At 42.8% G+C, this 25,409-nt stretch overlaps 1 protein-coding gene across 2 annotated transcripts in view; it reads left to right on the forward strand.

Annotated features, from left to right (window-relative positions):
- The window catches only part of gatad2b (GATA zinc finger domain containing 2B), a 43,681-nt gene extending 18,876 nt beyond the window's left edge, over positions 1-24,805 (forward strand). For both annotated transcript variants that reach the window (XM_036566476.1, XM_036566477.1), the window contains exons 2-11: positions 10,816-11,175; positions 13,688-13,817; positions 16,205-16,336; positions 19,178-19,306; positions 19,737-19,907; positions 21,382-21,769; positions 22,040-22,242; positions 22,364-22,474; positions 22,745-22,940; positions 24,378-24,805. In XM_036566476.1, the coding sequence (XP_036422369.1) occupies positions 10,817-11,175; positions 13,688-13,817; positions 16,205-16,336; positions 19,178-19,306; positions 19,737-19,907; positions 21,382-21,769; positions 22,040-22,242; positions 22,364-22,474; positions 22,745-22,940; positions 24,378-24,514 (1,956 nt within the window). In that variant the 5' untranslated portion in view covers position 10,816 and the 3' untranslated portion in view covers positions 24,515-24,805. The remainder of the gene's footprint in view (positions 1-10,815; positions 11,176-13,687; positions 13,818-16,204; positions 16,337-19,177; positions 19,307-19,736; positions 19,908-21,381; positions 21,770-22,039; positions 22,243-22,363; positions 22,475-22,744; positions 22,941-24,377) is intronic.
- The last annotated feature ends 604 nt before the right edge of the window (positions 24,806-25,409 follow it).

Here is a 25,409-nt window from a genome sequence, read left to right on the forward strand (position 1 = left end):
TTTATTTTATGTATTATTATTATTATTATTATTATTATTATTATTATTATTACTTCTGTATCCCGTCTTGGCTGGATGATGCATGAATTGCTTATCCAACTCTTGTAGCTGTGGAAACAAGTGCCCAATGTTATCATGATGTAAAGTTAAAACAAAAAGTGTTGTCACAAAGCAGCTTTACAGAAAGTCTGGGCTCAAGCCCCAAATGAGCAGGCCAATGACAACAATGGCAGGGAGAAACTCCCTGCAACTGCAAATCAAAAGGGGAATCTGTCCTCTGCTGATCGATGTTGGATAGCAAAACAGTAACGCAACAAGAGCAATATGAGGAAAAAAAATAAGAACTGAAAATGAGTGTATAAAAGTGAGTGTGGAATAAAGAAAAGGAATTAGCTTGTCATTGGACAGAAGTATTTAGAAGCTATAGTTGACAAAAGGCTTTTTTTCTTCACTTTCTTCATGTAAGAAGTAGGCAGTGTTTGACAGGTAAAGAGTTCTCTTAAAGAGTAATCTTTCCCATGGAGTTTCTCCCGACCCGCCTGAAACTCAGTTAACCTCTGCTCTAATTATGAACTTTCTCACCACACGGCAGCCCATACACATCCCCAGAAGGAAAAGAGAGAATAGCGGTGTAAGGCTTGCACAGAAAGGCCTGCCTTTCCTGGTGTATGTAGTGCTTACCCTGTATGACCCCATAGCAAGTCTGCTCTTTCCAGCTTCCAACTGGGTTACTGCCTCAAAGGCTGCCTTTCGCCATAAATCACCCTCCTTACATTTAAGGTCACAAAAACTATTGTGTGACTGTGCCCAATCATAGGGAAGATTTATGAGAGCGGCGCTCGGAGCGACTCGTCCATTGCCTGTTGATGGGTGGCAGCGAGCTTAAGTATTTATTCGTGTGTATGCTTTTATTTATTTATTTATTTACATTTGTCTAAGTGCACACCTTGGTGGGGATGCAGCAGCCATTTTGAGGTCTGTGCGCGCATCAGATGTAGCAAATGGGGAAGGCTTAATCTAGCCAATGGAGCGGGTGGCTGATCAGACGGGCTGGATGAGCGCAGGCAGATTTGGGAGATGGGCCAGGACCGGTCAGGATGCGGGGGAGCAGTCGGGGGAACGGCTGGGGCGAAAACCCCTGCATGTTCATGATAAGCACCGTGCCCTGGGATGAATCACACTGCAAACTCAGAAAATTAAGAAGATGCTCTGGTACTCTTGCGTGAAGGAATCAAGATTTTTGAACATCAGCGCGGTGGGAGGGGGGCACGTGTATGTGTGTTGGAAGGCTGGGTTGGCTTTAAAGACGACGCTCCTGCTCTACCCTGGGTGAGGGATGTGATGCCACAAGCACTGGTTTTGGAGGTGGGGCGGGGAGTTGCGTCAGCCAAATGAATTGTCATGATGCAGATCATGCGTGAAATGAGCTGTGGATTCCACCATGCGGTCGCAAATGGCCTTATTATTATTACACCCCATCGTCTGGCATTTGGCCTGTTTTTACGAACCTCTCCAAATCTGTTATGTCTAGTGTCAAACTGAGCACTTTGATTGTGTGTGTGTGTGTGTGTGTGTGTGTGTGTGTGTGTGTGTGTGTGTGTGTTGGGGTTTTGGGAGGTCGTCAGGGTGTGATGGCGTTCAGAGAGAGGGCAGAGGCAAGAGGACATTTTTGTGCAAGCAGTGATCTGATCGACAGGCAGCAGTGGCGTGTGCATAAAGAAGATGGTATACTGGTGGGGGGATGGGCGGAGAGGGAATTAAGGGTTGGCATTATGACAGGGTAGCGTGTCAGGAGAGCGCACTGCACTGCCGTCTTTCTCTTTTTTTTTTTCCCACCCCCTTCTGCTCAGTCTCTTACTCTTTATCCTCTGTCCACCCCCCCCACACACACCCCCCCCCCAACACTCCACACGCATACACACATTTTATCTGGGTCTCTTGCATTATAAATGCATTGATTACGAAAAATAGCCTGGAGTCGGCAGTACCTTGAAGGGGCCCCCAGAAAGCAAGCGTGTGTGTTTATTTTTACAGCACGGCAAGGAAAGGGAAGGAAAAAAAAAACAGAAGAAATACTTTTTTTGGAAAATGGGGGAGGGGTGTAGAAGGAGGGAGGGGCCAGTTTTTTTGGCTTTGTGGTGTGTGGCACGGCTGTAGCTGAATGGCGAGGGTGGGGGGTTAAGGGTACAAAAGAGAGTCTTATGTTGGCATAGGCCATGAAACCATAGCTTTTTTTTTTTTGGGAAGGTATTTTTCCCCTAACTGTAAGGCTAGAAGTGTCCCCCACCCTCCTCACTGGCAGAAAGATTCTGGACTCCCTCAGAACAATTGAGCGACAAATATGCTGCTTTAGTATCAATGGCTGTGTACAGTAACTCGGCAGAGAATGAGGTGAGGGCAGATTTTGGTAGGGTCATGGTGGGGAGGGGTGAAAATACTGACTGCACTTTATTACTACTGGGGGTAGTTGGGGGGGTTTTGGGTGACCATGATTTGGGTGATCCCCTCCGTAATCGGGCCGATATCTCGCCTCCTCGATCTTTTTCTTTCTTCTTCTGTCCTCGTCTTTTTCTCTTTCTCGTTCTCTTTCTTTTCATCTCCCTGAGCTGCTGCTGCGTTGGCTGGCAGAGTGCCCGGAGCTGTGAGTGTGTGGAGGATTGCGCGTGTGCAGGTTTGGGTAGGGGGTGGGGGGTGTGCGGAGATGCAGGGCGGGGGGGGTGGACCGGGTCGGGGAGAGAGAGTCTGGTTTTTGTAGCAGCTGACTGAACTGAAACAGTCATTATATTATGTAAAGGGGGACAGGGGAGTGTGTGTGTGTGTGTGTGTGTGTGTGTGTGTGTGTGTGTGTGTGTGTGTGTGTCTCTAAAGAGGGGGGTTCATACTGACGTGCACTACAACGCCTTTCTCATTGGCTGGTTGATGCCATTGTTGGGTGTGTGTGTGCACGCTTGTGCGGTCTATCTCTCTCTTCTCACTCCCTCTCTCACTCTCACTTGCATGCGAGGTGGGTGGTATTGAGTGATGGCATGGCACAGCATTACATACCTAAGCTTTTTGCTTTTTTCACCACTCTAAAACATTAAATCACTATTTGTGGAATAACAGACCAATGTTTTGTGAAATATGGGGCATTACTCCCTAGGGGTGTAACAGTGTGTCGTAACATTGTGGTATCATAATGCAAAACTGTAGGGCTGCTCCAAAAAAATTGAAATACTGAAGTATTCATTTATTACACTGATTTACAAGTCTCTCTTTAGTGTTCGAAAGCCTGGCTCCTTCTGCCTACATGGCCACATGGAAAGCAAGAAAAAGTCAAAGATGCCTGACAAATGATGGGGGCACTTTAAGTCTATGGTGAGGCTAAAACCAGGGAGCTCAGAGCCTAGTTTGTTGAGTTCTGGCGGTGGGTGAAGAGAACACCAGCACTGCTAAGCTTAAGAACAACTAAAACAAAAAGTAAAACTGTGATGATGGATGATAAAAATGTAAGTTAAGTTTGTTACACAGAATTAATAGTTGTCTGTATACCTGATTCCTAAGCACTGTACAGGTGTTAGAAGGGAGGTGTTTTTGAACCAGACGGCTGCACTCATAGATTCTGTCGTTGCAGCACAGAGCGAGAGCAATCAAGTTCGGATTTTTCTCCCCATTTTTTTGTCAAATAGTCCAATATATTACGAATTTAAATGCACTATTTTCCCCAAAAAAATCCACAGGAGGGTGCTCAACAAAGATCATCAAATGTCCCCAAAAGCACACCAAGTCTAAACCAGTGATTCTCAGCCTGTGGGTCATGACTTGCGAGATAGTTGTCCAGAAAGCTACATAGGCCTATTCTAACGTATCTTTGAGGTCAACATATCGATAAAATCCCCATGTCAGTGATATCCCATGCTTATTAGAACGTAGAAGAGAGCCGCAGCACTTTAAGTGTGCACACCAGTTGTGAAAGAAGCCTTTAACTGTGTAGCCAGCAACTACATGCAGCTGCGCTACCAGCTTACTTCACTACCTTTTATAAGTATTACGTGATTATTGGCTTACTGAAGTACAAAGCGTCCACAGGAATGTTGACTTGTCAGAAATGGTCTGCTATCTGACGCAGATCATTCAGTTACCTCACACAGGAATGTATTAGCGTTATTCAGCTTATAAAGTAAATGTATCCCTTTGTTCAGAGTGACTGAGTTTCTGAAAAGCTGCCAGATGTTTGCAGATGTTAACTCTAATTAAAGACTAAATAAATTGTTGTATTGTTTGTTCATGGTCTGCTCTGGCATGTTCCTCTCTCCATTTGGTAGTCATCAGTTTGTGATCATGTTACTAACTTATTGGCTTGAAACATGCTAGGAACTGCTGCAGATGTAGTTTTAAACCTTTGAATGGACATTTTTTATATATATATTGGTTAGGATGTTTTACAGTAGTATACAGTGTGAATGGAGATGAATCATTTACTGAATGTACTGTTACACCCCCAGTACTGCCATATGTCATGCTGTTTGTTTGAGAGTTCCCGAAGAACAATCACAGTTTTCTTTTTAGCGTCCATGTTAATAAAACTAATGTAGATCGTATAGATATTCGACTGGGGCAGCATGACAGGCGAGAGATTACCAGCATCAGTGTGTAGATATGTGTGGATGAAAGTGACTGATAAAATGATAGAACGAGCAATAATGAGATAATCGAGAGATGATTAAGCGATCAAGGGGCCAATTACGGCTCTGTTTAATTTATAATTGGGGACTGCTGTACAATATGGCATTTTAAGACCAGTCAGACGTGGCTCCCCGGGGTTTAATTGGGTTCATGGTGCAGTACAGCGGCGAGGGGATTTGATGAACATGGCGCCTGATTGGTTCGGTAGCAGCGGCAGAGGCTGCATTTGAGCGGGATGGTGAGAGGTGGGGTGTGTGTGTGTGTGTGTGGGGGGGGGTGACCAGTTTCTTTCGGTTTGATTGGTTTACACATCCTGTGTTATGTTGAGCTTCTCTGATGTAAAAGAAATTCATCAAGTTTTGAACATGTCTGTTTTTGCGGTCTAGGTGGTTTGGATGGTATTACTGTAAGCAGTACTATGTGGTGTACTGTAAGCAGTAATATGTGGAGGTGTCGAATACCCAGTCGAGCGGCATTACTCACTGATTACAGATTACAGCACACATACAGGCACACGAGCCTGCTTTGTTAATATATCTCTCTGTGCAGAACAAGGTCACAATGGCTGCACAACTCCATGCTGTACTTGCTGATTAGTCATGTCTTATGGAGGGGAGGAAGAAAACAGCTCATATGCTTTATAGAGCTGGGACTAATATTAGATAGCCTGGAATGCCCCTCCTCCATCCACCCCAAAAAAAGCGTTTTGGTTTCTTTGTGTGTGCGTGTATGTGTGAGTGTGATTACTGCTCTCTCCTGAGGTCTTGCGGTGGGCTTGGTGCAGTGCACCCATTCCACCCTCACCTAAACCATCATTTGTCATAGATTAGCCTCAGATCCTCTCTCTTTCTGTGTTGTGAGTTCATTGTAATGGTCGCATCTGAGGGAGCATTGCTGTATTCTGGCTGTTAATGCAGCTCAGCAATAACCGTGGCTGAGCTCAGGCATCACGTGAGCGGGGGATTGCAGCTACACACCTTTTGTCTTCCATTACAAACTTCCTCTCTTGCAAGTACATCAGAGTCAAAGAGAAGCAGCAGCTACAGCAGAGTCTGAATGCCACGTTACTTCAAAGTGAGTGATAGCAGTGAAGCCTGAGATTATAAACTCAGTTCTTTTCTTGATTTTTTTTTCTCTTTTTTTTTCCCTCCACCGTGAGGAGATTAGTCAGCCTGCAGTTGCTCAGGTTCTGACAGGAAGCTTTTGTGAGTGTTTTTCGGCACTCTGCGCTGCTGTACTCTGTAATACTGCAAGATACATTTTTGCATAGTGCACACTTTACACTTTTTTTTTTTTGTTTTTTTGTTTTTTTGTTTTTTTACATGCAGACTGTATTTTGCTCACTTCAGACTTTTTTTTTATTGTAATACCAGATTTTTGTGTCTGAAGTTGAACTATGGAGCATGTGTAGGCAGCAGGAGACACTGCCTATGGCCCAGTGCCAATGGCCACAGCGTTTCACATTTTGGTCGCCGTATGTTTATATTTGTAGTTTGGTTGCCTTGGTCCAGACCAAAGCAGAAAATAATACATTGGTGCATTTTAGTTCAGGTTCGCTTAGCGTTCATGGCAACTTACTTGACATCAAACCAAGAGATGTAAACAAAAGTCATGTGTAGAGGTGGGCAATGTGGTATTTTATCATGATTGATTTTATTGTGGAAAAAAAAAACGCTTTTCTGAACATATTATGTGGATAGCATCCATACTTAAAGAACACTAACCAAACTTCGTTTCATTACAAGGAAAGCTTAATTACTCCTGTTTAATTTTGTACATTTAGTGCATCATAGTGTGTGAAATGTTGAATAAAAATAATTGTACTTATAGTTTTTAATGGCTATTTTTAAACAGGGCACTGCTCATGCATTGTGTCTATGCATCAAAAAGTTATGATCCATATCAGAGAAATAGTGTCATGGTATATTTTTGCCATATCACTCACCCCTATTCAAAAAATAGACTTTATTTGATTAAACAGGATTTTATGACATACATTTGGTACTGGCAACAACCCACACACTTTCTAAAGTACATTGTACCCTGATCTAACTGGGCTTGTGGGTTTTTTTCATGTGTTTCTTATATTGTCTGTCTTTTTTGTTCCTCATTCTTAAGCAACAAGCCATGAGACTTTGTGTTTCCTTATTTTTCCATGTCTTGAAGTGAGGTGAAGCTACTGCAGCACCTCAAGTGGATTATTGATTTCTAAAATTTCAGAAACTTTGTGCATCAGTACGTAATGTGAGTGACGTGTAGTCAAATATATGTATGTATTTCAGGTATTTAATAATGGCTTCACACGTGCCTCAGTTTCATTTTTAAACCACAACTTTCCATTTTAGAAGTGGACAGAGACCAACCTCCTCAAGGGATCTTGTCTGTGTGCCAGGATTTGCATGGCAGCATTGTCCAGTTCTAGCGAATTGTGCTAACAGAACAGTGACACCAGGGTCCATACTTGCCAAGTCTGAACACAATGTAAGAACACATAGCCTGTAGATGTGTCTGTGTTCTCTTTCCCTTTTAACAAACCTGTTTTGTTGGACACAGAACTAATTGTGTCAAATCAAATTTTGTCAGAATTTGTTAACTACAACCACTGTGAAAGCTAATGGAGGTGGTGCGGTGACTATGGTGGTCCCGTAAATATGATGGCTGAAGTTTGCTGTCACATTATGAAAAAAGTTTGTAAATGAAATAAAGTGGCATTACAGTGAGATGCTGCAATTGCAGTAGCTAAATAGTACCTAATAACATTGTCAGTATATGAGGGGTTTTTGACCCCTAGATCAGATGATGTCAGAGTGGGCCAGATCAGTAGGAGAGACCACAATGGTCATGTTTTTTATAATGTAAAGCTTTTAATAAAATTTTTTTATTAAAATGTACTTGATTCGTTATAGGTTCGTAAGCATTCTTGGTAATTGTAAATACAACAATAAACATGCTTCTATTATTATGGCCGCAAAATATTTATTTGATTTTTAGATTTATTGGATTTATTGACTTGGTGGCCCGTTCAAATGTTTGTCTGTCTACCCCTTTATGTACATGAGTACAGTGTGTGTGTGTCTGTGTGTGTGTGTGTGTGTGTGTGTGTGTGTGTGTGTGTGTGTGTGTGTCTTCAAGGCATTAATGCCATGTTGCACCTGATATTAATGCTCTATCTTATACTGGGGCTAGCTGCTATGACCAGAATACAAATGCATCAGACAGATAAAGAGGTTCCACCACAAACAATAGCCTGCAGAGTGTCCGCACACTCTCCGCTGCCCAGACACTCCCCCTGTGCGTGCGGGAGTGCGCGTGCGTTCAAGAGAAAGGGAGGAGGAAGAGTCTCTCTCTTCCCTCTGGCTATGAAGGGCTCGCTCATGCGTGTCTAACACATAGAGACGAGCATACACACACATGATCATTTAGATCGCTAGTACATGACACATGGCCAAAGCCGAACAGACTACTCTGTGTACACATAATCCGATTCACGGACACTTGAACATGTATGACCTCCTCGCGCGTGTGTGTGTGTGTGTGTGTGTGTGTGCTTCACATTAACTCTGTGACACACACATGAGTGCACACACACAGATGGAGTGGCTCAATCAGGCTGTAGACTGTAGACTCAGGCCTCTGAGCTTTTTCTGCTCCAGTGTGGATGGTGTGGTGCGTTTTTTTGTCCAGAGGTGGAAGAGCAGGGACTTGGGCTAATGGCCGCCTGCAAGAATGCACCACTGGAGAGCACTGCTTCAGCAGATGTGCAGTTTCATTGTTGCTTTTGTATTCTACTTCATGATCATGCATTCTGGATTAGCCTAGCTAAGCAACTCGCTGGACTCGAGCATTGGGAAGACTAATGAATGTGCTTCAGCTGAGAACATTTGTCCTGGTAAAGCAGCATGAACTTGAGTCTGTCACATAGGACTGATTTACCAGTTCAGTTCAGCCAGTTTTATTTACAGTTCTGCTCAACCAGTATGATTTTAACAGTTTTACTCAACTGGTATGATTTTAACTGTACTGTTAACTGTACTGTTAGAGCAGAACTGCTAATCAGTTCTACTCAGCTGGTGTGAGTACCAGTACCAGATCTGCTTTTGGTGGCATACCAATCAGTTTTATGGTTCTATAGGTATAATTATATGATTAAGATCATAGGTTTGAGTGTTAAGGATAGTTTTCAGGGTTTTCGGGGCACTTTTTTTCAACTTTCAGCACAGCTTCCCATCAGCTTTCTGACGTTTTTAAACTTTTACCCTTCGTGCAGAGACCTTGGGCATTCATTCGCTAGCAAAGCCTTCATTCACTAGAGAACAAAGACATGTGTAATTAGATTCCTCGGATAAGAGTTGAATTCACAATCACAGTAATTAGAACCTAGGAATATGATCCCTCTCTGGAAGCTTGAAGGTCACCCCCTTCCTCCGAAGCGGCTGAGTTGGAAGTGGTTTGCTGGGGGAAGGTTCAGGACTCTGTCCTGCCGTTGTAGCTGGAGCTGAGGAGTAACAAGCTTTGGTAGAAATTCCAGCTTGGGTGGACGTTAGCTAGCTAGCTAAAGTGTTGATGAGGTAGCTAACAAAGGTTAGGTGAAAGTTCATAAAGTAAATAAATATGTATGCTGTAGTTACATAATGAAGTTTAATGTTACGTTAGGTTGGATAACTCACTGTTTTCATTGTGTGTTGGATAACTGGCTAACATGGTTGGGAAGGGCACTAACCGTATCCTTGAAGGAGCAATTTACAGCCACCCAAACAAGGGCTTCATCCGCACAGCCTGGGGCTTCACATCATCAGTCTGTGGGGCTGCAGCTTGATACTACTACAGCTGGGGACACGCTCTCACAGAGGCAGCTGATCGCGAGAGAGAGAGACTCCCGGAGCGTAGCGCATCCGCTCACTCAGCCCACTCATGTCAGACCATGAAAACTACGATGATTTGAATGTAACGATCATGTAATTAAACAATTAAGTCTGGAAATGGTCTGCTTCTCGAACACTGCAGTCCACTGCCCCAGCGAGAGGCAAGCTGCGTGTGGGCGTGTGAGAAGGAGTCATGACAACATGCTCGCTCTTACTCACTCTCTCTCTCTCGCAGACCTCTCAGTCACAGCACTTAGTCAGGAAAAGCCTCAAAATAATTGACTGATTTGCATCGAGCTCAAACCCGGGTTGGAAAATCAGAATCTATAGCTAGTTGATCGCATTCTCTCAAATATGGCTTGACCTTATAAGTAGGGACTGAGGTGATTTGTTGGAATGTCTCAATCCAATCTGAATGATCAGTTTCGGAGCCAATCGAGGCAGGTTATGGAACACTGTCGACTTTGTTCAGCTGAATCCAGTTCTGATACTTTAAGACTACTTTACCTCACTGTGCTACATTTACTGCCATAAAAGTGGCATAAAACACTGCCATAAAGGTGAAATAAACAGACATTATCCAGTTGTAGCTGTGTGGAACGTTTTCATCAAGTTCAAAGTCTGCACTCTGGATCTGTTTTGAAGTGTAAAATGGGGTCCAACAGCCGCGTGAACAACAGGTCTGCAAATAGATGCCAGTTAGACCAACTGTAAACAGGAAAATAACATTCAGGAAGCCATAAGGAACTACTCCAAAATGTACAAAATACGTTAGTTCAGAGTGTTTCACACTATGCAGATGCTAAAAATAAAGTGCATTACTGAGTTTTAAAATCAGTTTTTTTCCACACTGTGGCGAATTTCAGAGTGAAACATGGAATTAGGGAGCTGAGCTTGCTTGATGATAGGTGGGCTGGAAGAAGGGGGAGGTGAAAGATGTTTTTGTTTAGTATTATTTTCCTGCCTGATGGGTGCACATACATGTAAAGTAATCAGCGTTTTAGAGGCAGACACATTACGTTAGGAATGAGTCATGCTTAATATGACCATAAACAATTTTAATGGCAGGTTGATTTTAATGTAACTGGCAGCAGATCTAATCTAAATTGTACTTGTTTTACTAACTTTAATGTAATTTAAGTGTGCACTAAATTATCTATTTATTATTTGCTAAACTTCAAATATCAGAGACTTGATTTTGACAGGTACTCAGTACTAAAGGACATGGATTAATATCAGGGGACATTCCTAATGTTTGATCTTTTTCTCTCTCTTTCTAAACCTGCAGGATGGAGCGGATGTCTGAGGAGGCGTTGCGGTTGAACCTGCTGAAGCGGGGTTTGGAGACGGCGGATGAGAGAGAGGAAGCACTGGCCAAGCGGCTGAAGATGGAGGGCCATGAGGCCATGGAGAGGCTGAAGATGCTGGCCTTGCTCAAGCGCAAGGACCTGGCTGCGCTGGAAGGTGCCGCAATGGCGGCAGCCATGGCTGAGGGTAAAGTCCCCGGGGGCAGCCAGGGGCTGATGGGGGCCTCAGCCTACGAGGAGAAGTTGAATGGCAACCTGAGGGCTATTGGCCACGGAGGGCCTAGCAAGAACGGCAAAGAGAATATGATGGATGAACCCGTAGATATGAGCGCCAAAAGGAGGTGAGAGGAGTGGCAGTGTGGAGGAGAAAGCTCAGGTTTAAAAAAGCTCATATATGTGAACTACAAAAAATATCTCTTGATGAAGTTGATTATTATAAAAAGGATAAATTAGTACAGTACACAGCAACATACATTTTTTTTTTACCACAAAATATACGTTTAAGTCAAGTAAAGTAAGTTGTTTAGGGTTCTTACACCAGTCAGGCATAACATTATGACCACCTCCTTGCACTTTGTACATCTATAATTACAGACTGTAGCCCATCTGTTTCTCTGCATACTTTGTTAGCCCCCTTTTACCCTGTTCCTTAGTGGTCAGGACCCCCATGGACCCTCACAGAGCAGATGCTGTTTAGGTGTTGGATCATTCTCAGCACTGCAGTAACACTGACGTGGTGGTGGCGTGTTAGTGTGTGTTGCGCTGGTCTGAGTGGATCAGACACAGCAGTGCTGCTGGAGTTTTTAAACACCTCAGTGTCACTGCTGGACTGAGAATAGTCCACCAAGCAAAATTATCCAGCTAACAGCGTCCTGTGGGCAGCGTTCTGTGACCACTGATGAAGGACGAGAGGATGACCGACACAAACTGTGCAGCAGCAGATGAGCTATCGTCTCTGACTTTACATCTACAAGGTGGGCTGACAAGGTAGGAGTGTCTAATAGAGTGGACAGTGAGTGGACACAGTGTTTAAAAACTCCTGCAGCACTGCTGTGTCTGATCCACTCATACCAGCACAACACACACTAACACGCTGCCACCACGTCAGTGTTACTGCAGTGCTGAGAATGATCCACCACCCAAATAGTACCTGGTCTGTGAGGGTCCATGGGGGTCCTGACCATTGAAGAACAGGGTAAAAGGGGGCTAACAAAGTAAGCAGAGAAACAGATGGACTACAGTCTGTAATTGTAGAACTACAAAGTGCACCTATATAGTAAGTGGAGCTGATAAAATGAACAATGAGCATAGAAACAAGGAGGTGGTCATAATGTTATGCCTGATCGGTGTAAACTATGAATGAGGTGTGACAGAACTGTAGCATGCAAATGTGAAAAGATTCTAAATCGTGCTGCTGCCCCATATGTGCAATGTTACGTGATGTTCAAGATGTGTAAAATATGTGAGTACACGAGTCAAGACTAAATAGAGACAGGTAAGAAAGAAGAGGCCTGTACAGACATGGGTAGTGAGTGCTACTGTGAGTGGGAAGAAGCTGTTTGATTGTCATGATGAATTTGTTCAGGCCAGTAAAAAAAACAATTCAGCACTCTTTTTTTTGTGTGAATATCTCATAATACCATTGCTTAAAACAGGGGTGTCCAGTCTTATCCTCTAAGGGCCGCTGTGGCTGCAGGTTTTCGCTCCAAACAAGCTGAAGCACAACTGATTCTACTTGTTTAATCAGTCGCTCTTAGTCTTTAAACATTTCATCAGGTGACCTCCTGCTTTGTTGGAGTGAAAACCTGCAGCCCACCGCCCCTTTGCGGAAAAGATTGGACACCCTGGCTTAAAACTTCTTGAGTCGTTTAAGGGACTTAAAAAGTTCCTCACTGAGCAGCTTTAGGTCTTCCTTTTCTTCAGTGCTGTAATCTGAAATTTTGGTTAAAATGTGACTAGCTGACCTGATGTTAGCATGTCTAACTTACAGCAAAGTAATTAGAACACTTCACTTAGGCTAGCTATGTAAATGGAAATAAACCATTAACATTGCATCCGTGGCATATGTGACTTTTTTCCTATTAATATTTTTATGAGGCAAATGTAGTTCCAGCTACGCTGGTTAAGATAGGTACTGGTAGTAAACATTAGTATCAACTCACTAGGATCTGTGAGCGCATGTACATAAGGAAGTGCTATGGTAAAGCAGGGAAGAGCCAGGCTTTGATATTATACAGCTCATTAAGATTCTGAAGGCACTTTAACCTTTTTCTGCCCCTTTTCTAAGAGAAAAGCATTCCCAGCACCTATTTGTAATAATGTCAATGTGACTCGCATTTGCAGAACACCCAAACACCTTAAATGGGAATTCCACTGATCTAAAAAAAAATTCTGCATAATTAAATTGTTGAGATGTAACCAGTCATTCATAGTGGTCTGATGTGAAGTGTCTAGAAAAACGTAACTTGTTTTCTCTTTGTTGGTGATAGGAGCCAGGGGTCGTAATGTCTACAACACAAATAAAGCCATTTTATGTACTAACCAAAACTACCTGTGAACCTATTTCTGAGCTTTTATATTTCATATTATCAGAATATGTATTTCTGATAATGGTCAATTAGTGCTATATATGAAGAATACATTTGCTTTGGTTACTATTATGAATATAAATATCTAAAAAAACAAAAAAAAAACATTTTAGACCCCCTTTTTTACCATGATGCATCTGATCCTACTACTCACAGACTTCTGAAGAAGTTAATTAGCTGGAGCAGGTGTACCTGGAAAGTAGATCTCCAGGACCAAGGTTGGTGACCACAGAGGTGAACTAAACATCTGTCTTTCTCCCCCCAGTGATGTGGACCGACAGAGACGCACTCCATCTCCAGACGTGATCATCCTGTCAGATAATGAAGCGTCCAGCCCGCGGAGCACCCCGCGTCCAGAGGAGCGGCACCACCACCCCAACCTGGAGATGTTCAAGGTATGGCCCCTTTCCTGAGGAGGAACTCATCCTGCTATCCTGTGCTGCTGCGTCAGTGTTGCCTCTGCTGTGCAGCCCCTCATTCACTGACACTAATAGACTGTGTCTGGGTCTGTCAGCTGACTGCACTGCGCTCATTGTCAGGCCTGCAGTCTCTTTTATTAGGCCTATAGCCATGTGAGTCATTCCATAAGCCACGCAGCAGCGGGACATTATTGTGATTAGAGAGTCAATCACAGCGTCTCCAGCTCGTGCGCTTAATGTCACACCACTGAGCTCAGTTCCTCAGTCAGTTCTCAGGGCCTGGAAGACCTTTTTGTAAAGTTTACTTGTCAGTCAGTCAGTAAGGGATTGGCCACAGGTCTCTCAGCTCTGTGCTCCAGTAAGAGATTCTGTTGGTTTAGCCAGCCAACACCTGCTGCAAGGGGGGGTTCGCAGAATTTGGCTTGTGGCAGGAGTGAAGCCTTGTTGACTGCTGCATGTTTGTACACAGGTTCGTAAAGGAGCCCAAGTAAACAAACCTGAATTTTCCTTGCCAGTTCACATATGCTTTACTCGTCACTATATATTTCATTCATGAAATCTCCATTTAAAAAAAAAACGTGGTGATTCAACAGGCATTTGGGGTTTTCAAAGTAGGGCCCTGCCTTCCACTAGAATAACCACACCCACCAACCCCGCCTTCACCACTGCCTCTGCTGTTTATAACATCATTTCAACACCATTTTTGATGTAAACGAGAATAAATGTGCTGTTGTGGATGCCAGGTTTCCAGTGTGTCATGTTTTCAAGCCCAAGATTGTATAGTCAAGTAAATACCTGGTTAGTTTCTGTATTTCAGTTTAACTGGTAACATAATGTGTCTTCCGAACGAATGTTGGTATCCGTTAAACTGAGGGGGAAAGAATTACTAAAATAGTTCTCCTTTAATACACATGACCATGTTTTCTTTTTTGTTTTTCAGTATCTTAACATTTTAAAGACTGATCAGGTTTATTTTGAGAAAAGCAGTATCTCACATGTAAGAATGTGTAACAGTGCAACTTTGGGAATAATGCCACACTCTTTTTATTCTCTTGTTGTGTTGTTAGCACTCAAACCTCTCAGGTTTTTAAACCTATTTTGAGCCAGAAAATATATGATTTCATATGAGCTCATAACAATACCTTGGAAAAAAAACTGTCAAATCATTATTTCGGCAAAACCTACTTTTCTTATCAAGGAAAACGCTTGAAACTGAGTGTTGAAAAAAGTAGTACTGTGCAAAAATCAGAAACCAAATCTCAATGATTTAATTTCCAGTCAAAATATACGTTGAACACAGTACAAATTACTCATTTTCAGTGTCTGGTGTGAAAAGCAGAAAACATGCCTCAACAATAAATACCACGTTTTCCAGTATTTAGTGTGTCCTCCCTTTGCCTTTAGTGCAGCTTCTATTTCTTTCAGGGCACTTGCTTCCCATTTTTCTAAGAAATCTGTATATTTCTGTGTGTATCTGGATATTTTTTCACCTTTAATGTTCTGTCTTAGAAATTGGTTACCTTTTTGTGCTTTTCACAATCCAAGTAATCCCAAACACATTCATTGATGTTAAGGTCTGGGTTCTGGGGTGGTCAGTCCAGTCTTCTGAGACCACCAAACTTCGTTCTTTTTCTTTTTTTTGTTTCCTTTTCTCAGCAGTGGGTTCTTGGCAGCTGCACAACCTTTCAGACACATTTGTAGATTTGTTTCAGATCTAAAGCATAAAGAGTGAAGCTTGATTTTCTCTCAAAGAAGCTTTAGGTGCTGTTTATCTGAGGGGGAAGTTTTGTAGGTCTGATAGGTCTTGCACAATTGTTAGTCTCATTTTCTCTTTATATTTTAATAATTGTTTTGAATTTCAGTTTTGTTCTTTTCACTTACTTTCCTTTGACTTTCTCCTTTCTTACGCAAGTGGATTATCTTATACCTAATAGCCTTGTCTGTCCTCTCAATATCTTCTGAAAAATTAATAACTTACTGGCCATTTTGGCTGACTGGAAATTAGATAAACTAAATATGGTCTCTGACTTTTGCAGAGTGTTGTGTATCCAGAGCTATTGTAAATATATGTATATGTTAAAAAAAATAAGTTGCAAGTGTTTTTGTAATTTTCCAGTTAAACAGTAACAGTGAAAAATCAAACATTCAAATGAAGTCAGTGAGTCAAACATTTTTAACCAGCATTGTATAGACTGTCTTCATCCCTCTTCAACTGGTCATCTGTCCTGAGTCAGGCTTGGTGTATGTGTGTATCACTCTTTGTGGGGTTGCTGTCTGCATTTCTCTAACTGTTGTATCATGTTTGTGTGTGTATATTGTTTGTTCATGTGTGTGTGTGTGTGTGTGTGTGTTGTGCTCTGCAGGGGAAGACGGGTGAGGAGAGGCAGCAGATGATCAAAGCGCTGCGTGAGGAGCTGAGGCTGGAGGAGGCCAGGCTGGTGCTGCTGAAGAAGCTGAGACAGAGCCAGATGCAGAAAGAGAATGTGGTGCAGAAGGTCAATACTCCACTCTCCCCTATTACCTCCATTTATCAGCACAGCTGACTTAACACCTCACTCCACACTGTTTAACACTGCCCCAGCACCTGGCTCAGGCAGGCTAGTGACCATTACTGCCCCACTCTAATGGAAACTAGTTCTCTTTTCAGGCATTACTGTTGTTTATGTAACTGTCCTGGAGCTGTTTCATGCCTGTAGTTTGATGCACTCAAATGCCAGAACACACACATGACCTCAGCTTTGCTCTGGGTGGCCACTGATACTTGAGCTATACTAAAGTACAGTATCATTGTTCGTGAGTCTGCTTAGTAGGGATGTAACAATGCAATGCACGGGGGGCCTATCCCAGTAGTCACTGGGCAGAAGGCAGGAAACACCCTGGACAGGATGCCAGTCCACACCTAGGGGCAGTTTAGCGTCTCCCGTTGGCCTGACTGCATGTCTTTGGACTGTGGGAGGAAACCCACACAGACACGGGGAGAACATATAGAGTCCAAGCAGAAAGGACCCTGGTCGCCTGGCCGGGGAATCGAACCCAGGCCCTTCCTGCTGTGAGGCGAAAGCGCTACCCATATAGGAAAACAAGGAAATTAATATTCTTGTTTTAACAGCGCTGCTCCTTAGTCAGCCCACAGCATTCTGATTCAAAGCAATGTGTCACTAAGATTACCTTGTTAAGCATTTTGGCTTGAGCAAAATAAAAACTATACATTTCAGTGATGGGTGACTGTGCTGTGGGTCCCTACCTGCTAGAATGTTCTCTATAGAAAGCCTTTTAGTCTGAGCTTATAATATTTATCAGCCACTTCCTCTTGCTTTTTTTAACATATCTTAATTATGGTTGCGCCTTGCTTTAGCTTTCACTTTTGATTTCTTTGAGGTGGAACTGCTTTTAAGGAGGAATTGCACTTAGCTAGCACAAGAACTAATCCACTGCCATACTGACCCGCACTCCTCTTTGTGTTATTTTTTTCATCCCTCGTTCCTCTCATTGAGTCCCATTCATTTTCGCCACCACTCAAACTCTATTACTTCTTTGCCCGACAGTCACCAAAATGCATGTACTCATTCAGGGCAGGTCCCCAAGCTCTAATCCACAGCCGTCCTGACCTGCACTCCTCTATTTGTCGTTTTTTTATCCCTCGTTCCTCCCATAGAGTCTCATTTATTTTTGCCACCACTCAAACTCTATTACTTCTTTGCCCAACATCCACCGAAATGAGAGTACTCACTCAGGGCACTGCTTCAAGCTCTAATCCACAGCCGTCCTGACCAGCACTCCTCTATTTGTTGTTGTTTCATCGCTCGTTCCTCCCTTAGAGTCCCATTCATTTTCGCCACTACTCAAACTCTATTGCTTCTTTACACGACGGCAAACAAATTACATGTACTCACTCAGGGCAGGTCCCCAAGCTCCAATTCAAAGTCATTCTGACCCGCACTCCTCTATTTGTTGTTTTTTCATCCCTCGTTCCTCCCATAGAGTCTCATTCATTTTTGCCACCACTCAAATTCTATTACTTCTTTGCTTGACAGCCACCGAAATGCATGTACTCACTCAGGGCACATCTCCAAGCTCTAATCCATAGCCATACTGACCTGCACTCGTCTATTTGTCATTTTTTTCATCCCTTGTTCCTCTCACTGAGTCTCATTCATTTTCGCCACCACATAAACTCTAGTACTTCTTCGCCTGACAGTCACCGAAATGCATGTACTCACTCAGGGCAGCGTCCTCAAGCTGTAATCCATAGCCATCCTGACCCGCACTCCTCTGTTTCTCATTTTTTCATCCCTCGTTCCTCCCTTACAGTCCCATTTATTTTCAGCCAAACCATAGCCCTGTTTTTTCCATTGTGCAACAGACACCGAAATGCATGGGCACATTCCCAAGCTCTAATCCACAGCCACACTGACCCGCACGCATCTATTTGTCGTTTTTTTCATCCCTCGTTCCTCCCATAGAGTCCCATTCATATTCTTTCGCAACAAAGCCCTAATCGGTCTTTTTCCCCAACAGCCACCAAAGTACATGTATTCACTCAGATCAGGTCTCCAAGCTCTAATCCACCGCCTTACTGACCCACACTCGTGTATGTGTAGTTTTTTCATCCCTCATTCCTCCTAATGACTTCCATAGTAACCGCTGTGCAACCATTCCCCGTTTCCTTCAGGAAATGCACTTTTCTAGTTATTATTATTATTTTTGATTGGATTCATGCTTTAGATAAGCAGTCAACTATTAATGTGCTAAAAAGTATGCTAATGTGGTCTAATGTGGAATCATAAATAAACACATAGTCAATGAGTTAGACTATGAGGAGAAAATCCAATAGATATTCAATATGTTGAATAAATTCAGATTTGGCTGCTGGTCAGGTAATGATCTGCCGCAGTGCTTTCCTTACCAAGCAAAAGTGCCCTGTCCTTTAGCTTACCGAATGTGATTAAAAGTAGTGTGAGTAAAGCCATCTTAGAACAAACACTGAGGGGTGAAATAGGGCAGCTATGGAGGAGAACAAACAGATTTACTGGCAGTGTATCACAGCACTGTGATATGTTTGTCCTGCTGCTCTAGTGTTGAGATGTTTCTCCCTGTCTCTACACATACATAAGCTGACCAGTTGGAATAAGCCTTTGGATTGGCTGCTTTCATGAGTGCCAGTACAATCCACAACAAATTTAGTGGAATCACTGAAAAAGACAAGTTTTGCTCTCTCTAGTGACAAACATAAAAACGCACACACTGGATTACTTCAGGAATCAGACATTAGGGTTAACCCTGTAACAGTGTACAATGTTCATGCTGGTCTCTCTTTGTGTCCCCTTCCTCTCCAGGTTCCAGTGGTCCAAAACGCGCCCTCCTCCGTGCAGCCCTCTCCCATCCACAGCTCACAGGGGCTGAATAAGCTGCCCGTTCGGCCCGGCATGCACACCTCCGAGCCCCAGAACCTCCGCACAGCACAGGTGTCAAGGCTGTTAATAACTGGAATAGATTTTGTTCCCTTTGTTTTATTTTGTATAGTACACTGTATTCTGGTTCATCAGCTTACCTGACATATTAGAATTGCAGTGCATGCATGCTTAACAAATCCTTGTTGGATTTTCCTATTTAGTATTTTTTTTTTTTTTTCAAACTTGATAGTCTGATTGTTTTCAGTATCAAAACCAGATTATCAGATTAAAAGATTAATTAAGAAATGTTAGTCTGTCTCTTCTCACAAAAGTGTAGCACCCATTGTCTAGTACAGTGGTAAATATCATTGCACAATTTATTCATGTCCCTTTTACTAAATGTGACTGTGTAGTAGTGGCAGCAAATCAAGCATCTACTGACATCTAGTGGTCATTCATTATACTGCATGTCTTTATTTATTTCCCTGCATGTTTGTTCCAGGGCCACACGGTGATCAGGTCCGCTGCCAGTGCCTCCCTGCCCCCGATGATGATGTCCCAGCGTGTGATCGCCCCTAACCCAGCCCAGCTGCAGGGTCAGAGAGTGCCCTCTAAGCCTGGCATGGGCCGATCCTCCACAGGGAGCATGGGCAATGCAGTCAACTACCAGCAGGTACACTCAACCTAACATCTTGTGTAATTAAACTGTGCAGTCATACGGTACAACATACATAAACTGCTGTTCCAAAGATTGAGATCTCTGTTTTTGATAGTATGAAACTGTTTCTGTTAGCACAGCATAGTGGGTATTACCCCTGCCCTCCATGCAGCACTCTGGGGTTCATTTCCCTGAACAGGCAGGCACTTAGTCCTAGTCCTTGGGCAAAACTACGAACACTACATTTGCCCACCTCTTTAATAGGGATGCATCGATACCATTTATTTGAGACCTAGTACGAGTATGTTTTTTAGCACTCACTGATACAGAGTCTGATCCCATACTGAGTAGCCTGAGTGCAACGTACCTTAACAGTTAAATTTAAATAGACCTTACCAGTCAGTTTGAATAGACCATCGTGTGGGACAAAGCTTACAATTTATATACCCACACTGCAAAAATTCTTGGCCTGTGCTGCACAAATCGTAGGCCCTACAGAAAGCTGTGAACAATTTCATGTAGAGCTGTTTCAATTAAAATTACACGCTGCATTTAATGAGCAAAGACAATAAGAATTTGAGCTACAGCAGTGCTTCTAAATACTAAAACCAGGCGATGCGCATGGTAGGACAATACGGTCTCTCTACAGCCTGTTTTACAAAGTCAGTTTGAAAATTCAGTGTATTAACGTTTATACGTCACTATTCTATTCAGTCAAACAGAGTAAAGTCAGCGTATATAGACTTTGGTAGCAAATGTTTTTTTGATAAACAGGCTAAAATTGCACTGCGTATTCCTGGTGGGAACATACCTAGGCAAAATGTTTAAAGTGACCGATGGCTGTGTCCGACCACCACAGAGTCAGTAACGCGTCTCCGTGTGAGCAAACCCTCTTTCACAGCCAGCTTGAGTCATTTGTTCATTAGCGCGGTAGTGTACACTTGGCTTACATCACATTGTATCAGGTGGTATCGGATGTTGGTATTGGTGCCTTTTTGTGAGGTTGAGTACGAGTTAATGAGTGTGGTATCAGTCTGATACCAGTATCAGTATTGATCCATCCCTACTCTATAACATAATAATATTGTAAGTCTCTCTGGATAAGATCATCTGCCAAGTGCATAAATGTAAATGTAATTGAGAAAACTGCATTGAGTCAGAAATGGAGAATATTAATGATATTTGAAGTGATGACGTGTGTCCCGACTATAAAGAGATCGTTTCTAATTTTTATTGATTAGTAGTATCTTTTTGTTTATTATAACAAGTGACTCCAAACTTTTGAGCAGTGATGTACAGAATCCCTGCTCACGTCTGTAATTAAATTGAGCAGCGTCGTAGAGCTCATACCTGTACTGTAATGGTACCAAGACTCTCATTGTGTGGATGTTTATTAATTAGAACATTAGCATTCTCATTTATTAGTAATTTATTGAACAAATGACAGGAGTGTAATCATGTTGAATAATGTTTCCTCTGTGTCCTACAGGCTGCCAGCCAGCAGGTGGCGGCCTCCCAGCGCTCCAGCTCTTCCACAGCCATCTACATGAACCTGGCTCACATGCAGGCGGCCGGGGCAGCGGGGGTTCCAGGCGTTGGGGTGGGTGTAAGCGGAGTTGGGGCAGTCAGCCCCTCCACACTACCCAGCGGCTCCAGCGTGGCTGCTGTGGGCGGTGTGGGCTCGCTGAGTGACCAGGCCAGCAGTCAGGCGGCTGCCAAACTGGCCCTACGCAAGCAGCTGGAGAAAACCCTTCTGGAGATCCCACCACCTAAACCCCCCGCTCCCCTGCTCCACTTCCTGCCCTCAGCTGCCAACAGCGAGTTCATCTACATGGTGGGTTTGGAGGAGGTGGTCCAGAGCGTCATCGATAGCCAGGGTGAGGCCCAGACACACACGCAGCAAAGCACTTTCGTTCCAAAGCGCATTATAAACCACTTTCAAAAATCTTTTTTTTGTTTCTCCAGTCACATTTGTGTGTTCAGTGTATCCTATAAAATAGTTCTGATTTGTTCCAAATATGTTAATCCAGTCATGATGAAACTGGAGAGTTCATGGTTCACTGAATTGTACCTTAAAAGCATATCACTTAGAGAAGTTAATAAAATGGAATGAAACAAGAACTATTTTCGTTTGTTTGCTATGGCAGGTAAAATGAGGGGGTCTCTGGCCCGCACAGAGCCGTTTTTCTGTGCCCAGTGCAGGACCGACTTCACCCCCCACTGGAAGCAGGAGAAAAGCGGACGCATCCTGTGTGAGCAGTGCATGACCTCCAATCAGAAGAAGGCCCTGAAGGCTGAGCACACCAACCGGCTGAAGAACGCCTTCGTCAAGGCCCTGCAGCAGGAGCAGGTGGGTTGACTGTTGATATCAACATTAGTACATCTTCCACATGATAGGTGTGAGCTCATTTGCTGATTTTGGCTTTCTGTTTTCTTTTCCTCTCTCTCTCTCTCTCTGTTGTGTGTGTTAGGAGATTGAGCAGAGGCTGCAGCAGCAGGCTGCTCTCTCCCCAAGCTCGGCTCAGACTGTGCCCAGCGTCAGTAAGGCTGAGAGCATGATCCGACACCATGCTCTCCGACAGGTAGAACACTGTCTTACATGTGTTCGTTATGCACTGTGTAGCACATGAAAAGAGATTTTTCACGTAGTGTGCCTTGTAACCTTTATGTGACCTGCAGTTACAAGGGGTTCACAGGTAGTCATTGTTTATTACAGTCCCGTGGTCGTGGCGTACCCCTGCCCTGGTGTTATTCTGCTCTTACAGACCTGATTGGGAAACACTGATTTAGACGTTGTTAAATAGTGATGGTCTGCTCAGTAACACTTGGTTTTATTTGGTTGTGTTTGCTAGGCTCCTCAGCCACAGGCTGACCTGCATCGGGGTCTGTCCAGCTCAGCACGGGGCGTGCTCTCTAACTTTGCCCAGGCCTCCCAGCTCTCAGTGGCAAGTGGCCTGTTGGGTATGACCAGCAAGCACTGCGGTGGGGCCAGTGGCAGCAGCAGTCGGCAGCAGCACGAAAGCCGCCGGCAAATCTACAACATCCCTGGTGAGAGAACTGCGTTAGAGACCCTTCGGCAGCCAGACATGGTTCCCTGTATTTCAGTCCTATGAAATTAAACTGCCATTCAAAAGTTGGAATGAGTGTTTTAAATAATATAAAGCCAGCTTAATTTGGATAAGTATGTACATAGATATCAAATAATCGTTATGAGGCTAGGAGGCTCTAAAATAATTTAAAAATAAATGATGATGAGTCCAGAGCTGTGATTGAGATCATTCTGAAAGTTGTACAGGAAGGGTATTCAGGTCCAGTTATATCGAATATCTTGCTTACTGTAGTTTGAATAAACAGACTATCCTCTTACTAGGGTTTGAATAAAGAAACTATCCTAAGTGAATGCTGACAGTGGTTACCTTTAAATGCTTAACTTTTAATGAGTAGTCCAGGCAACCAATAAAAAAAAGGCACCTCAAACATTTTTCTGATCAAGTATTTTGTTCTGAATGTATCTTTTTAATCTAATAAAGTTTAAATTTGGTTGGCCATTGGCTATTATTGTTTAAAAAGAATAAACAAATACATAAAATCATTTTTAAGGAAAAAGTCTTAAAATGTTAATCATGTCTTTTCATAAGATAAAATAAATTAATTTAAAGAAAAATAAAATTTAATTAAAATGTAAAATAAAAAAGGCTATTCTTGATGAGCATTTTATGCTCTTACCATCAGTAATGGATGTGCACACAGGTGTACCTTTCATGCTGAGCTTTGGGTTTATTTTATTTATCCTCATGTTGGGAATTGTCTGTTCCAAACACTCACACATTTTTTTTATTATTATTATTTTTTTTAAACAAGCCATGTTGCTGCTTCACTATTAAGACCAGAAATAGTCATTTAAATTAAAAATCTACAAAAATATGTGAAATTACTCGCTTTTTGACCTGATATCTACCCCTGTTGTCCCTGTTCCAATGAGCGGTCTTCATCATTTACATAAATGCATGTGATTGGATAAACCACGACAGGACTGCTACAGAAGCCGTGCTGGTTCATGTATGTCACTAAAATGCGACCATTTTTAACACATATTAATCGGCTTCGCAACAGTTTTTCAAGTGTTTAGTTTGGTTCGCTGAAATACTTGAAATACCGCTGTCTGCCTGTTGACGACCCCTGCTGTACAGCATCAAGGATGATGTTATACTAAAATATTATATCCACATTGCTTAATTTTCAGAAGTGATGAATCTGTTTTATCTCTAGTTTATAATAATTGCAATAATTATTAGATTACAGTGTATTATTTCTTATTGTATATAAAGTCGTACTATTCAGACTTTTGAATGGTGTGGTGTATATTAGATATTGGAATGGTATTGTGCTTTTAGCCTTTTTTCTTATTTTCTGTTTGACGCTTTTTCTGTTGTCCCTTGTGTTACTCTCTCTCTCATGCTGACCCCTCTCTCTGTCTCTTCTCAGGCCTGAATATTGCCTATTTGAACCCAGGAGGTGTGGGAGGCCATAAGGCATCCAGTCTAGCAGACCGACAGAGGGAGTACCTGCTGGACATGATCCCCCCGCGCTCCATATCTCAGTCCATCACCGGCCAGAAATGAGCTCCAGCAGACCATAGGCCCCTTCTGGACACCCTTCCACCCCTAATCCCTACACACACACACACACACACTCTCACACACGAAAACACACATACACACACACGCGCACACACAGCAACCATCACCCCCCGTCGCATGCAGTGCCTGTCCGTGTGCCTACCCAACTAACCCATGAGAACGACTCAGCCAGATGATGAACACCAGACTGTCAGTGCATCTCGAATTCAATTTCCTACTATAGCAAAGCTCTTTATTTCAACTTATTATTGCTGTTATTGCTATGTTTATTATTATTATTATTATTAGTATTATTATTAGTATTATTATGATTGCTTCTGTTACAGGTATTCTTATTACGATTATTAGTAGTGATTTGTGGAATTTTCTTTTTTTCTTTCTTTTTTTTTTGCCATTTTTATTTATTTCTTTTTTGAGGGAGGGGGCTAGATTCCAGGGTCACTTGAAAAATTGTTCTCGCTCTTCTTTTCCGTCTAAGCCTCCTCCTTTTTGCACCCTGTAAAATTATGAGAGGTTGCTCTCATGTTATGAAAGCTCTTATATTTTTGATCACATATTCCTCATTGAAGCTTACGTTTATAGCTAAGCTTTTGGAATGAGAACGGTTGGGGCTGTGGCGTTTGGTAAGACCAGAGTCTTTGTAGCAAACACATTTTTGAAGCTACCAGTTCTTCAGAGAAAGAGCCTTGGTGGAGATTGGGTTTGACGGAACGTGACAGACTTTTCCAGTAGACTGGTCCTAATGCACTGAGACGCTGATTTGACAAATAGTTGTTTTGTCTTGAGAAGGCCACACAGTATCGTGTGAACACTAGGAGATGTCTGCAGACTCATTGATGACACTGATGTTGAAGGATGTTCTGGCCTGCGTCGTGTA

This window comes from Colossoma macropomum, unplaced genomic scaffold (assembly GCF_904425465.1).
Source record: "Colossoma macropomum unplaced genomic scaffold, Colossoma_macropomum, whole genome shotgun sequence".
Classification (NCBI taxonomy): Eukaryota; Metazoa; Chordata; class Actinopteri; order Characiformes; family Serrasalmidae; genus Colossoma; species Colossoma macropomum.